Source organism: Belonocnema kinseyi, chromosome 2 (genome assembly GCF_010883055.1).
Source record: "Belonocnema kinseyi isolate 2016_QV_RU_SX_M_011 chromosome 2, B_treatae_v1, whole genome shotgun sequence".
In the NCBI taxonomy this organism is placed as follows: Eukaryota; Metazoa; Arthropoda; class Insecta; order Hymenoptera; family Cynipidae; genus Belonocnema; species Belonocnema kinseyi.
In genome coordinates, this window is record NC_046658.1 from 156038397 (window position 1) to 156052888 (window position 14492).

Here is a 14492-nt window from a genome sequence, read left to right on the forward strand (position 1 = left end):
CCTCCCCTACCACTTCTCATTTCCCTTTTCCTCTCATACTTCCCCTTTCCTCTTCTACTTTTCCGTTCCACACTTTACTTTCCTCTACCACTTTTAAATTCCCATTTCCTCTCCAAATTCCCCTTACCACACTTTACCCTCCTCTACAACTCCTCATTTTCCCTTTCCTCTCCTAATTCCTCTTCGCATACTTTACTCTTCAATTCCCATTTCTATACTTCACTCTTCACTTTCACAACTTGTACCTCCTCTAATTACCCCTCTTCTCACTTGCCCACCTAACACTTCCCTTCCCCAAGAATCACTTTCTGTCCCCTACTCAACCGCACTTCCTCTACTTACCCCCCAGAACTTTCTCTCACTTCCTTTACTTACCCTCCTCTCACTTCTTCTACTCCTCCTCCCTTTAATTCCTTCTATTTGCCCTCACCTCAATTCCCCCATTTCCTCTCATTACCATTTTTCATGAATTTCCCTGTTTTCCCTCCCATAAATTTCATACTCCCCCAACCTTTGTTTACATCACTTCCTCTACTTCCCTTTCCAAACTCCACTCTTTATATTTCTCTAACTTGCCCTACTTCACCCAGACTCATATTCCCTTTCCATAATTCTCCCCTTACACCTCACCAATGACCTCTTCCATCATTTCCCCTACTTCCTCTACCTAATTTGCCTTTGCTTCCTGTACATATTCTTCCCGCATTCGCCTTTCGTTTCTCTACTTTCCCCCCTAACTTCCTTTATTTATCCTCAGCTAACTTCCCCTCTCTTCCTCAACTTACTGACCCTTAATTTCTTGTAGTTCCCCTCCCTTAATTTTTCTCTATTTCACTTACCCTTATTTCCCATAATTCCTCTCACTAGCATTTGCACTCAATCTCCCTATTTTTCCTCCCCTAACTTTCCTACTCCCCCATTTCTTATTTCCATAACTTGTCCTACCTCCCCTCCTGTAAATCCACACCTCTTCTTTCTCTAATTTAGTTTACTTCGCCTCCAATTATTTTCGCTACTTTTCTTTCCATAATTTCCGCCTAAACTACCCCTTACTCCCACTTCTCTAATTTCCCGTACTTCCCCTTCCATCATTTCCCGTCAATTCCCCTGCGTCCTCTCATTTCCGACCAGTTCCATGCTTCCATTCCCCTAATTTTTCCGTACTTCCCCTACTTCCCCCTCATTTCCTACCGTTTTCTTTCTCCTTTCCTTTTTCTATTTTGTCGAATAGTCTAGAAATTGTTAAAAAATTAATTGAATTTGTTGTAAACAAATAAGTGAGTGAATTTGAATATTTAATAGACAAAAACCGTCTAGGTATTTTTGGATGTCAAAACTTGATTTTTTCAACTGAATGAATTGTAAATAACCAATTTGTAGATCTTCAGAAGTTCATATAATATTCAACAATTTTAATTGTTAAGAACAATTGTTTATACAAATTTGTATCATCTTAGATATTTTTTAAGAAAAAGGTTTTTCTTAAAAAAAAAAGGTCTTTAAGATATTTTAGGAGCCTATTCTTTAGTAATAGCTCTATGCTATTGATAGATAATAATTAATAATTTTTTTAACAAACTTAATTAACAAATACATTTTGCAGCTATTGTAAGGGAAAAACTTGGTTTCTTCAACGTAAAAAATTGTTAATAAATAATTTTTACACTTTTTTCAGCAACCTCAATACACATCAACTATAATTATTATCATTACTAATTTTCTTTTCAAAATGCATAAAAATTCAAAAATCGCTCTATATATTTATTATTACAATAACAATAGTGGATCGTTTTCCAGGTTTCTGAACAAAAGTGTAAAAATTAATTATTTACACTTAAATACGTAAGAAAAATCATGTTTTTAGCTGTAAAGATATGCAAATAAACATTTCTTAATTAAATTTTTTAAGAAACAATTATCCATTTTTATTAAATGAATAAATCTGATAAGTGACATTTTCGTATAATTTTTGGCCAATTCAGTACAAAAAAACTTGACTTATTTCATCATAAATGCCTGCTGCGGAAAATTTTTTATAAAACTTTATAATAAAGTATTAACTTCTTTTTTTATCAACTCGTTTCAAAATTCTAATTATTTACGGGGATTGCTTTTGTAAATTTATATTTATAAATCATAATTAATATCTTTCACAATATAATCTACCGAATTTCTTATTATAATTTAGGAATGAAATAAATTCCTTTCTCTTTAATTTTGGAAGCGGAAAGTTTTAAATTATTACGAATTCTGATTTGGAACCAGGATTTTTTAATTCTCTTCTACTAAATCAGAATAAAAAATCTTTTCTAAAATTCCCATTCCATGTCAGAAATTCTCTGTTTCTATTTCTCTTTCAAATTTTAGCAAATTTGTATTTGCAAAAAGTATCATTATTAAATTTTTTTAAATTGGTTATTTAAAACAATGAACTTTTAGGAATAGGAATTTCACTTGTAAATTTCCTGTTTATAAATCAGAATTAAAATTATTTTCCAAAATCCCAGTGACTAAATCACATTCCCGGTCATTTTCCAATTTTGCTGATTCCTCGATCAGGTAGACAATTTGACTAAAAATTTGATAGCATATAATGATACAGGGTTTGCTGATGCTGGAGATCAAATGAGAGAGGATTTTGAAGACGAATATTTTCATCAGAATATTGCAGAAGTCATTTCGGCAGTTACACCACTTTATAAAAATTTGTTCACGTACGTGAGATCAAGGTTGATTGAACGATACGGTGATCAAATTAGAAGGGATGGACCTCTTCCCGCTCATATCTTGGGAAATATGTGGGCTCAAAATTGGGAAGGTATTTTCAACATTGTGCAGCCATTCCCAGCAGCAAGGAAACTCGATGTAACTTTGGACATGATGATTCAAGGTTATACCCCTCTAAGGTAACCTTGAAGAACCTTGAATTAAAAGGGAATGTCATACAATATTGAAAAGCAGTCAAAGAATTCTTCTATACTTCCCTGCCCCTACTTCTCCTCCCAAACTTTAACCTTCTTTTTGCCTCCCTTTTTAAACTTCTTCCACATCTACTTCCCCCTCTTCGCTTCACCTAATTTTCGCTCCACTACTCGACCTCCTTCCCCCTTCCTTCACTTCCTCTACTTCCCCGCCTCTCATTTCCTATGCTCCCCTGAAACTCCTCACCTCATTTTTCATCACTACCCTACTTACCTCCCCCATTTCTCCAGCTTCTCTTCCCAACAATTGCTTTCTACTCATCTCCCCTACTTCCACGCTTCTCATTTCCCATTACATCCCTGCTTTTTCTCTCCTCATTTTCTATTAATTGCCCGCCTGTACACCTCTCATTTCTCATCACTTTCTTGCTGTCGCTCTCCTTATTTCCTCGAAAATGATTTTAGAATTTAACTTACTAAACTTATAAGTAATGACATCCTGCTTACTTCCCTTCATTTCTTCTACTTCCCTTCCCATCACTTGGCCTCTCCTCATCAACCCAACCTTCACGCTCCTCATTTCCCATAATTTTTCGACTTCCCCTTTTCTTATTTCCCATTAATTCCTGCTTTCCTTCCTTCACTTCTTCTACTTCCCTTCTAATCACTAACCCTGTTTTTATTTCCCCTACTTCCGCACTTATTTCCCATTAATAACTTGCTTCATCAGTCTTCAGTTTCTATTAATTCCCTACTTCCGCGTACTTCATTTCTAATGTTCTTTCTTTCCCTCCCCTCACTTCCCTTTACTTTCCTACTTCCCTTCCTTTCTTCAACTTCCCCTCATCACTTGCCCTCTCCTCATCACCCCACTTCCGCGCTGTTCGTTTCCCATCACTTCGACGCTTCTGCTCACCTCATTTTCTATTACTGCCTGCTTTCTCGCTCATTTCCCATCACTTTCCTGCTGCCCCACCCCTTATTTTCCGTTACTCCCTGATTCACTCCCTTCATTTCTTCTACTTCTCTTTCCATCACTAACTCTCTTCTCATTTCTTCTACTTTCGCGCTTCTTATTACCATCAATTCCCTACTTCTGTTCTCCTCATTTCCGCTCTAATTCTTCGCTCTTTATTTCTTATGATATTCTTGCTTCCACTTCCCTCATTTCCTATTACTTCCCTACTTCCATCTCCTTATTTCTTCTACTTTCCTGCCAACGTTTGCCCTCTTTTCACTTCCTCTACTTCTCCGTCTCTCATTTTCAACATATCCATCCCTTTATTTCTTCTACATCCCCTCCCAGCACGTACATTCCCTCATTTCTCTTTTACCTTCTTAAACACTTTAGCACATTCTACTAATAAAAGTACGTCAATAAAAATGTTAAAAAATCAAACATTGGAACATAGACAAACAAAATAATTAATTAAAATTATCCTTATCAATTTTTGTACAGGACTGGAACTAGTGGTAATTGCGAAAAATAGAGTAGGGGACCTTAGGGGAGTGGCACTGAGGGGAATGAGGGGAAGTTATGAGAGGGAAAGTGAGGAAAAATGAAGCGTGAGAATAAATGGTAAATGAGGGGAAATAGGAGAAGCGTGGGGAGGGAAAGCAGGGCGATTAAGAGAACGGGAAGTGGAAGTATAGATATTTCCCATTAAGAATGAATCTTTTTTTGTTAAAATTTCAAATACTTGGTTCAAAATTAAACTTCTTTCTCGAAAATTCATTATATTGTTGGATGATTAATTAATTTACTTTAAAAAATCATATTTTTAGCCGAAAATGTAACTATTTGGTTGAAAATAAACTTTTTTTCATTCTTATTTTATTGACTAAAGATTCTTTAATTTAGTTTTTAAAAAACATATTTTTTATGGGAAATGTAATTATTTTCTTGGAAATTTGTCTTTTTGGGTTCAAATTTAAGCTGTTTGGTTCAAAATTAACCTTTTTTCAACACTTTTAATTAAGAGTTGAAAATGTTACTGTTTTGGAGAAAAAAAAGGTTGCAAATTCAACAATATTGTTGGAATTTGTTTTCTTTTTTGACTGAAATATCTATTTTGGTTCATAAATGGACTATTTTGTTGAACATTTTTATTTTTCGGAAGAATTCAAGTTTTTTCATTTGCTTTAAATTAAAACATGTTTTCGAAATATCAACTATTACATTTTTTTATCAAATCAACTTGTTTCTGAAAAAAGATCTTCGCTTTCGCTCTGCTGGGAATCGAACCACCGAACTTCCGATTTCAGGTCGAGTGCCTTTCCCTTAAGCTACTACATAGATCCTAAGAAGAATCCTTTTCTCGGAAATCCACGCATTATTTTGCCAGGTGTAACAAGTCAAATTTTTCAAGGTAACTGAATTATCGTCAAAGAATAACCTAAATTTTTAACGTCTTTTCAGACATAAACATTTTTTAATTTAATTTTTCATAAAAAAAGATCTACTTCGTTCTGTGGCTCGATTCCCAGACGAGCGAAGGAGAAGATCTTTTTTCAGAAAGAATGTAATTTTTAAATTTTCTAATTCATAGCTTCAAGTAGTCTGTAAAGACGTTAAGAATTTCTGTTATTCTTTCACGATAATAGAGATTCCTTGAAACATTTTTTGTTATTGAAAATGAACTTTTTGGTTGAAAACAAACTTTTGTTTGAACATTTAACTGCTTGGCTAAAAGTTAAGCCCAGTGTACTCGGTTAAAAGTTTAACCCCATTGTTCAAAGCTAACTTTATTTGTTGAATATTCATCAATTTAGTTTAAAATTCATGTTCTTTTTTGAAAATTGTTTATAATGCCACGAATTTCTGTTTATTATTATTTCTAAAAAATAAATCAAAATTTTGTTTAAAAAATAAGGAAAGGAGACTGAGATCACTGGATTAAATAAAATGAAATATAAAAAAACCTAACGTTTACAGAATGTTTCAAATCGCGGAAGAATTTTTTACATCACTAGGAATGAAACCAATGCCTCCAGAATTTTGGAAATCATCCATGTTTTTTAAGCCCCTCGAGACTGAAGCAAAGTGCACACCCAGTGCATGGGATTTTTGTAACAAATTTGATTATAGGTAAGAGAAGGAAAGTTCATGTTTCACAAAATTTTAATACATCAATTAATATTGTCTTAAGACAATGTGAAAAGTCAATTTAATTATTTTTATTAAAAATTAAACACAACTAACATGAATAATCCAATTTTCTTAGAATAAAACAATGTACGAAAGTAACAATGGAGGACTTACTTTCAACTCATCATGAAATGTCACATATACAGTATTATTTACAATACAAAGAACAACCGTTCCTGTTTCGAAAAGAAGCGATTCCAGGTCAGTTAGAGAATCATTTTACATTTTTACAGGTCCCTTTAATATAAAGCTTACTCAATGAAATTGCATTGACAGGAGAGTTACAGAATCATCAAACCTACCTTACCGACATTGAAAACATTCTAGAAACTTAGCACGGACACGAACCACTTTTACAGAAAATTGTTCTCAAAGTCCGTAAGGTAGGTTTCGTGATCCAGAAAAGCCCAACTGAAAAATTGCTTTCAGGTTTCCATGAAGCAGTCAGTGATGCAGTGGGTCTCACAATTTTCACGCCACAGCATTTGCATAAACTTGGACTTTACAATAATACTTTAGACGATTATGAAAGTAATATTAATTTTTTAATGCTGATGGCCCTTCAGAAGGTAGCATATTTGCCCTTTGCTTACGTGGTTGACCAGGTAAGAGATTTTAAATAATCAATTCGTAATTATAAATAAGAGGGCCAAAAAATTCTCAAATTTCGAAGCTTTCTCGGTTTCCAGCTGAGACATCACCCCCACTACTTAAATTCAACGGTCCCCACTTGCCCTCCCCTACTCATTCTCATTTCTGATCATTTCCAATAATTCTCCTCCCTACTTTTCCCTCTCTCTCTAATCCCTCACTTCTAATAATTTCCCCTGCCCCCTCCCCTCACTTACCCTACAACGGATAGACGGACATCTGAACAAAAAATGAAATTTTAAGGAATCAGCTAAACTTTCAACTAAGTAGCTGAATTTAAAATCCAGAAGATGAATTCTCAACTAAAAATGTAGTAGTTGATATTTCAACGTAAACATTTTTCCATTTCAAATCAAAAACAGACGAATTGAAAAAAACGATATTTCAACGGCTGGTTAAATCCTTAAACAAATAATTCCACTTTAACACACAAAAATTAAAGAAATGTCCACGAAAAGAGATTGATCTTTTAACCAAAGTGATGAATTTTAAATAAAATAGTTAAACTTTTAACAAAGAAGGATTTTCTAGTCACTAAAAAAAGTCAACAAAATTATTGAGTCAAAAAGGAAAATTTAATAAAAGTTGATAATTCAACCAGATAGATTTTTTTATCAAACAGTTGCTTTTTACCCAAAGAATATGACTGTTTAAGCAAAAAGACGAATTTTTTTTAACTGTTAAGTTTTCAAACAAAAAATATAGGTATTCCTAAAAAAACAAAGTAATTTTACTTGTTAAATTTTGAACTAATAAGATTAAATCCCTACAAAAATTTTCAGTTTTCAACCAAAAAATACAAATTTTCATCAGAAAGTTGATTTTCAACCAAAAATATGAATTTTCAACAGAGAAGCTTAATTTTCTACCAAAAAGGTCAATTTTCAAGGGTACAAATAAATTTTTAACCCAAATGTGGGATTTTTAACAAAAAATGTAACAGCTGATATTTCAACTAAAAAATATTTATAATTTTAATCAAAAACGTTCGAATTCAATTAAAAAAGTTCAATTTCCAACAAGAGGGTTAATCGCTCAACCGGAAAGATTTTTCAGTCAAAAAATAAAAAAATTTAAAGAAAACTATTGACATTTCAAGCCAAAAAGACGAATTTTCAACCACAGGTTCCCGGTTCGCAAAAATTTTTCACGGCCATTAAAAAAAAAAGTTAAGCTTTAGAGTTCAAATTTTTAATTTGATTGATTGTAAAAAATGTTTGCGAACCGGGAATTTCTTTCTTCGATTAAAACGGTCACCCTTTCAGTGTTTTTAATACATTTCATATAAATATTTTTATTATTATTAGTCTATTAAAAACACTTATGGCATTCAAATTTATTTCACCTTAAGAAAAGGCGCTATTACATAATTTCATATTTATAAATAACATTTTTGAAATACAAACTAAAAAAAATTTATTAAAAAAAAAATTCCAATAAATTTGTTGTATTCTCAACAGAAAATTTAATTTTGAACCAAATAGCCAAACCCTGTTACTAATATAGTTGCATTTGTAACCAAAAAAAGATTAATTTTAAATAAAAAATAGGATATTTAAGTTTTTAGTTAAAAAAATTAATTAAAAAAATATATTTATTTTTCTAACAAATTGTTGGATTTTCAACAGAAAATTTAATTTTTAACCAAATATCTGAATTATTTAACAATATAAATGATTTTTCAAGCCAAAAAGATGAATTGTCGACCAAAAATAGAATAGTAAAATTTTCAGATAAAAACAAAATTATTTTTTAACAATAAAACAATATTTGAAATTAAATTGTTGAACTCTCAAACAAAAATTAATTATTAACCAAATAATTGTGCTTTGAACTAAAATAGTTGAATTTTCAAGTCAAAAAAAAAGAATTTTCGACCACAGGTTCTCGGATCCCAAACATTCTTCATGGTCAATGAAATTAAAAAGTTCGAAATCTAAAGGTTAAATTTTTTCCATTCCCAATAATAAACACTTAGTTTTAAGTAATTTAAGCAATTTTAAGCTAGAAATATTAAAATTTGAATAATTTAATCTTCGTTATACACTGACCACTTCTTAAATTAAAAATCCTTAAAAGGCTTCAACATTTTATTTCGAAATCTTGAATTATCTAAATGTTGTTTTACATTTATTGGAATCTTAAATTATTTTCGAAGTGAGCCTAATTTCTCTTAAACCCTGCGAAATCAAAAATACTTACTTAGAATCTTCCAGATTCTTTTTTGACCATTTCAGTAAAAAAAAAATGAGAAAAAGAGGAATAGGGGAAAGACTGTGAAGCCTCCGATAAATAAATGAGAATTTTGATAATTGAAGGCTCTGAAAAGAGAATCAAACGAGCGCTGGAGCAGTAGCCAGGAGTGGGGATGCTGCGCAGAAAGTGCGGCGAAAGAGAGAACGGACGAGCGCTCGAGTACTAGCTAGGAGTGGGGATGCCGCGCAGAAAACGCGACGAAAGGGAGAAAGGTTACCATTCTCTCTTTCGATGCGTTTTCTGCGAGTCATCCCCACTCCTGTCTACTGCTCGAGCGCTCGTACGGTTCTGCTTTCCGAGCCTTCAATTATAGCCTGAAGAATAAGTTTAAATAAACATTATATAAAAACGGAATGAATTATTTTAGTGGAGATGGCGAGTATTCGCTGACGGTGTCGCGGATATGACCACACGATGGTGGGAATTAAGACTGCAGTATCAAGGAATTGCACCCCCATTGCCAAGAACAGAAAGAGATTTCGATCCAGCATCAAAATATCATGTACCTGCAGATATTCCTTATGCAAAGTAAGCAATGAGGTATCCTAAAAAACAGCAAAGTGCTTTTAACCACGAAGCCTCTAAACTTATTTAATATAGTGAAAAAATAAATAGGTAGTTTTCTTATTTAAAAAAAAGTAACAGATTATAAGCCCTCTGAAGGACCTCGAGAAAGAAATAAAAGTTTATCTAAGTTGTTGAAGCTTCAAGCCAAAAGTAAAATTTGACTTCAGCAAAAAATTAATTTTCCGCATAACTGATGCATTTTTTTCCAACAAACATGAAACTTCAAACCAAGGAAATTATTTTTTCACTAAAAAAGGATAATTTCCTGACAAAAAATATGAATAAAAAAAATTTTTAAATTACATTTTCAGTTAAAAAATTAATTTAAAAACAAAACAAAAAAGGCTAAAAAATAAAAACGATGAAAATATGAACTTTAAAAAAAAATCCAATAAGACGAAATTTAAACCAAAAGGAATAACTTTTTAACAAAATTGTTGAATTGTCAACCAAACAGTTGCAGTTTTATCCAAAAAATCTTAAATTTCTCTTAAAACGGGTGAATTTGTACGACAAAAATTTTAAATAGTTGAATTTCCATCCAAAAAAGATTCCATTTGAATTTTAAAGAAAATATATATTTTTAAGAAAACATAAGTTTCTATAAAAAAAAAGGAATTTTTAATCCAAAGAGACGAATTTTTTATCCAAAAATGATTAAAAATTAACAAAATAGGTGAATTCTCTACCAAATAGTCGCATTTTTAACTTTATCAAAGAAAAATGAAATTTGTATTAAAACAGATGAATTTCTTATGAAAAAGGACAATTTTAAAAAAAGATTTCCGTTCTGTTTTTGACCAAAAAATATACAGTTTTAACAAAAAGTGAATTTTGTACGAAATAGTTAAAATTTCAACAAAGAGTAGAAGGTTCAACTAAAAAGTTTTAAAATAGTTTGATTTTTAACGAAATATTTGCATTCTTTCCAAGAAAGTTGTAATATTTATAACTGAAAAAGATGAACTTTTACATCAAAAAGACAAATTTTCAGAAAAAAAATATTTCATCCAAAAAAGATTTCAGTTGATTTATTATCAACAAAATATTAATATTGAACTAAAGGTTAATGTTCTACAAAAAAGATGAATTTTTAACTCCAAAAGACCATCTGTTAACAACACAGTTGAATTTGCAACCGAAAAGGATGTCTTTTTAAGAAAATTATTAAATATTCAACCTAATAATAAAATTTGTAACTAAAAGGATAATCTTCAGGAGAAAGTTTTAGCGAATTTGCAAAAATTACGTACATGAGTGGAGGGCCTGTCCCTACTATAACAAATGCCCCCCCCCCCCCTCCCCTACCTATTAGGCTGTTATCTAATTTAAGTGTGTTGTCCCTGGCGGACCGATGGAACCTAAAGGAGCCTCCACAAAGTACCCTTAAAGACAACACTGAGTCCCCCTTCGGTTCCTTTTTTAAAAACTCAAAAAAACAACAAGATCAACTTTTAAATTGTTGAAATTTGGATTCCACGTTAAAATTTGCATTAGAAACTCACGGAGTAATCGCAATACTTTTTCTTGGAGCGTTAAAAACTTTAAAACATAAAATACATGTTATTTGCATTGGCCCAAGGCGGCTTCAAGTGCATCTTCTTTTTGTAGCAGTTAATAAGTGTTCCGTCAGCAATTTTAACAATTTTTTTATAATGGAAACCTCAGAAAACAACGCTGCGATGCAAATAAGAGAATTTTATTTTTAAACTTCGCGCACAACATAGTACTTGAGAGATTACGGATGCGCTTGTAGTCACCTTCAGCAGAAGTTAATGACATTTTTTTTTATTTTTAACTCTGCAAAAAAAGGATTGCGATTACTCCGTGAGTTTCTAATGAAAATTTTAACGTACAACGAGAATTTCAACAAGTTAAATGATATTTCTGTTTGATATTTCTGTTTTCTTGAGTTTTTTTAGAAGGAACCGAAGAGGGACTCAGTGGGGTCTTTAAGGGTACTTTGCAGACGCTCCTTTCGGTTCCTTCGGTCCGCCAGGGGGATAAACGACCTTGAAAATGGCAGAGTTGCTCTGAAATTGATGTTAGTCCAAACCCCCAATTTGTTCGACACTGGAAAATATGTATGTATAACTTTTATTTTTATAGAGATAAAATTAAATTATACTTACGTGTACTGTAGTGGTCTCGTAGGTGATACAATTTTTTAAATTGTTGATAAGAAAAACTTTCGTCTGACAGTATCTCATAAATTCCGAGGAAGCAGACGAAAATGTAGAAAGAGATGATCGATAGAAAAGGCCACGCTTGACAAAAATATGTTTTTTGGTCAACACCGACACTTTAGACAAAATCGGAGAGAAGACCCAACATTCTAAGACTTTATTCTTCCTCATTAGTATAAGCATTTGGTCGTTAATTACGGTAAACAGCGCCAAGTGAAGCCGTTTGAAAAACAATTCTCGAGGCAGCTCCATCATCAATAATATTATGGAGAATTTCCTTAAAGATCCATCTGTCGGCGATTCTTGTAACTGCACTATCATCAAAAACTGCAGGAAACCTGACGTCAGGCGTCAGATTTACGATCTCTCTTCTTTTGGATTATGTTTTCACAAGATTTCACTTTCACGCCGTTTACAGCAATCAGTTACCAAGTTCTTTTTATAATAAGAACGAAGATTTTAAGACTTTTTATAAAGTCATCCCTCCAATTTTGTCTAAAACTTCGATTTTGTACAAAAAATATATTTTTGTCAAGCATGGCTTCTTCTTTCGCTTACCTCTTTCTACATTTTCGTCTGCTTCCTCGGAACTTATGAGATATCCAGATAACAATGCGTGATGCAGCACGCAGGCCGCACGGTGTGAGAGCGCGAGTGCCATATAGCATGTGACCGTCATTGTCACAAGGTATCGGAGTAACGTGCGGATTTAAAAAAAAGCTGCAACTTTCATGTATGTTCTTTGTTATGATTCTGCAAGTGGAAAGTAACAATTCAACATTATTTATCACGCTAAAATAAATTCTTGTACAAAGAAATCAGTTTGATCAATATATTTAAATTTGTTTCGAAATATGAAAAAAACTTTAAGAATCGATACAAGAAATAGAAAAAGCCATCACATGAGGGAGTTCTTTTTATCAGAACGTGCCATAAATGATTACAATGTAAGAAGCCTAAATGCTTAAAAGTTTTCTTTGAAAGATTATATAACTTATTCAATTTATTTTTATGGAGTATGAAGAAGTCGAAATTTTAAGCTATGAATATTTTTCATTCTTTTATATTATCTATAAAGAAATTTGCTTTAGAATGACGCATATGCGAATCAATTGTAGGCACATGTGTCTCTAACCATGCCCTCACGACGTGCGGATTGATCTGCACGTCGCGTCCGCACCATGTGGGCTCCATGCGGACATTTTGCTATACGGGATTACTTTCAGACGAAACCTTTTCTTATCAACAATTTAAAGAATTGTATCGCCTACGAGACCACTACAGTACTCTCAAGTATAATTTAATCTTAATAACAATAAAAATTATATATACATATTTTCTAGTGCTGGACCAATTTAAAGAAAGTCGGTCATTTTCAAAGTCGTTTATCCAACACCCAAAAGTAAGGTCCCTAAGCAGGCGGAATCTTTTTAACTGGAACAATTATATAATATTATCTTCATGAAAAATCTGTAACAATCCTCATTTACAGATACTTTGTCGGGCTTATTTTAGAATTTCAATTATTCGAATCCCTATGTGATATCTCAGGGCATAAAGGAGATTTGCACAAATGCGACTTTTACAAATCTCGAGAAGCTGGGCGCTTGCTTTCGTATGTAATAATATTTTACATTTTAATATTTTTAATTAAGATCTTTAAACTTGAATACATGTATTCGAAATCTAGGGAAATATTATCAGCTGGTGCTTCAAGAAGCTGGCAAGATATCGTACGTCAAATGACACGAGGCAGGACAAACAGAATAGACGCTGGTGCCATATTGCGATATTTTGAGCCACTGAACCAATGGTTGAAAAGACAAAATCAAATGGAACCAGTGATAGGATGGGTCACCAGTGAGGAAGATACGGGTTTGTATAATAAAGTAGTTTACAAAACAATTATTTACATATAGAAAGGCAAGTTTGTTATTTCTACGATTTATATTCGTAGATATTCCTACTTCTGTTTCAGCCCTTTTTGCTCACTGGTATCTGAGCAGAGCGAACACTATTTCATCCTGGATGATGATTACACTGATTTCTGTGATCTCAAGTTTCTTTACACTTTGAAGTGAAGTACTAGGAAGTTGATTTAGACTTATAATTTAGATTTAGTACAAATCTCACAAAAACTTACAAATTGTTGTGGCGAGTGAGACATCGTTACGAAAGGAATATCTTAAATTAAACTATTTAAAACTGACAACTAATATATGTGTAAATGGAAAAACTTATATAGTTCATCACACTACATCTATTTATAATTTGATGTAATTTTAAGTATCGTAGTGAATTAAGCATTAACCTTTAAGTTCTAGACCGGGTCCTAAAGATCAAGAAGTTTTTTTCAGCAGTGTTTTTTTTTTCAAAAAGTTGTCTACAATTAAAAGAAAAGTAAACGAAGCTAAGTCTATTTCAACCGGAGATATTTAAGTTTGAAATATGATCGGGTCTGCTGAACCCGATCTAGGTGGAACAAAAAATATCCTAGAAATATGCACAAAATTTACTTACGTTATAAAGAAACTATTATTCCATGTTTTAAGGCCATGTGACGAGAGGGTCACGTGACCAAACCTGATCTTCAATTTTTCTTTCCCAAATTACGTCTAAAAGAAATGAGGTATCGCTCTGAAAGTTTGGGAAATGAAAGAGAAGGTAATAAAGTCCACGTCTCTGCTTTCTTCCGGTGGAAATTTTGAGGAAAAACATTTTTTGAAGAAAATACCAGTGGAAATTTTCTTTCCCAACTTACGT

General features: G+C 32.5%; 1 protein-coding gene across 2 annotated transcripts in view; it reads left to right on the forward strand.

Annotated features, from left to right (window-relative positions):
* The window catches only part of LOC117167440 (angiotensin-converting enzyme-like), a 24894-nt gene extending 10621 nt beyond the window's left edge, over positions 1-14273 (forward strand). Inside the window, exons 6-13 of one of the 2 annotated variants that reach the window (XM_033352374.1) lie at positions 2603-2906; positions 5857-6009; positions 6146-6270; positions 6499-6674; positions 9344-9504; positions 13222-13344; positions 13420-13604; positions 13687-14273. In XM_033352374.1, coding sequence (XP_033208265.1) covers positions 2603-2906; positions 5857-6009; positions 6146-6270; positions 6499-6674; positions 9344-9504; positions 13222-13344; positions 13420-13604; positions 13687-13805 — 1346 coding nt within the window. In that variant the 3' untranslated portion in view covers positions 13806-14273. The remainder of the gene's footprint in view (positions 1-2602; positions 2907-5856; positions 6010-6145; positions 6271-6498; positions 6675-9343; positions 9505-13221; positions 13345-13419; positions 13605-13686) is intronic. The other variant, XM_033352375.1, reaches the window with a different exon arrangement.
* Positions 14274-14492: the final 219 nt, after the last annotated feature.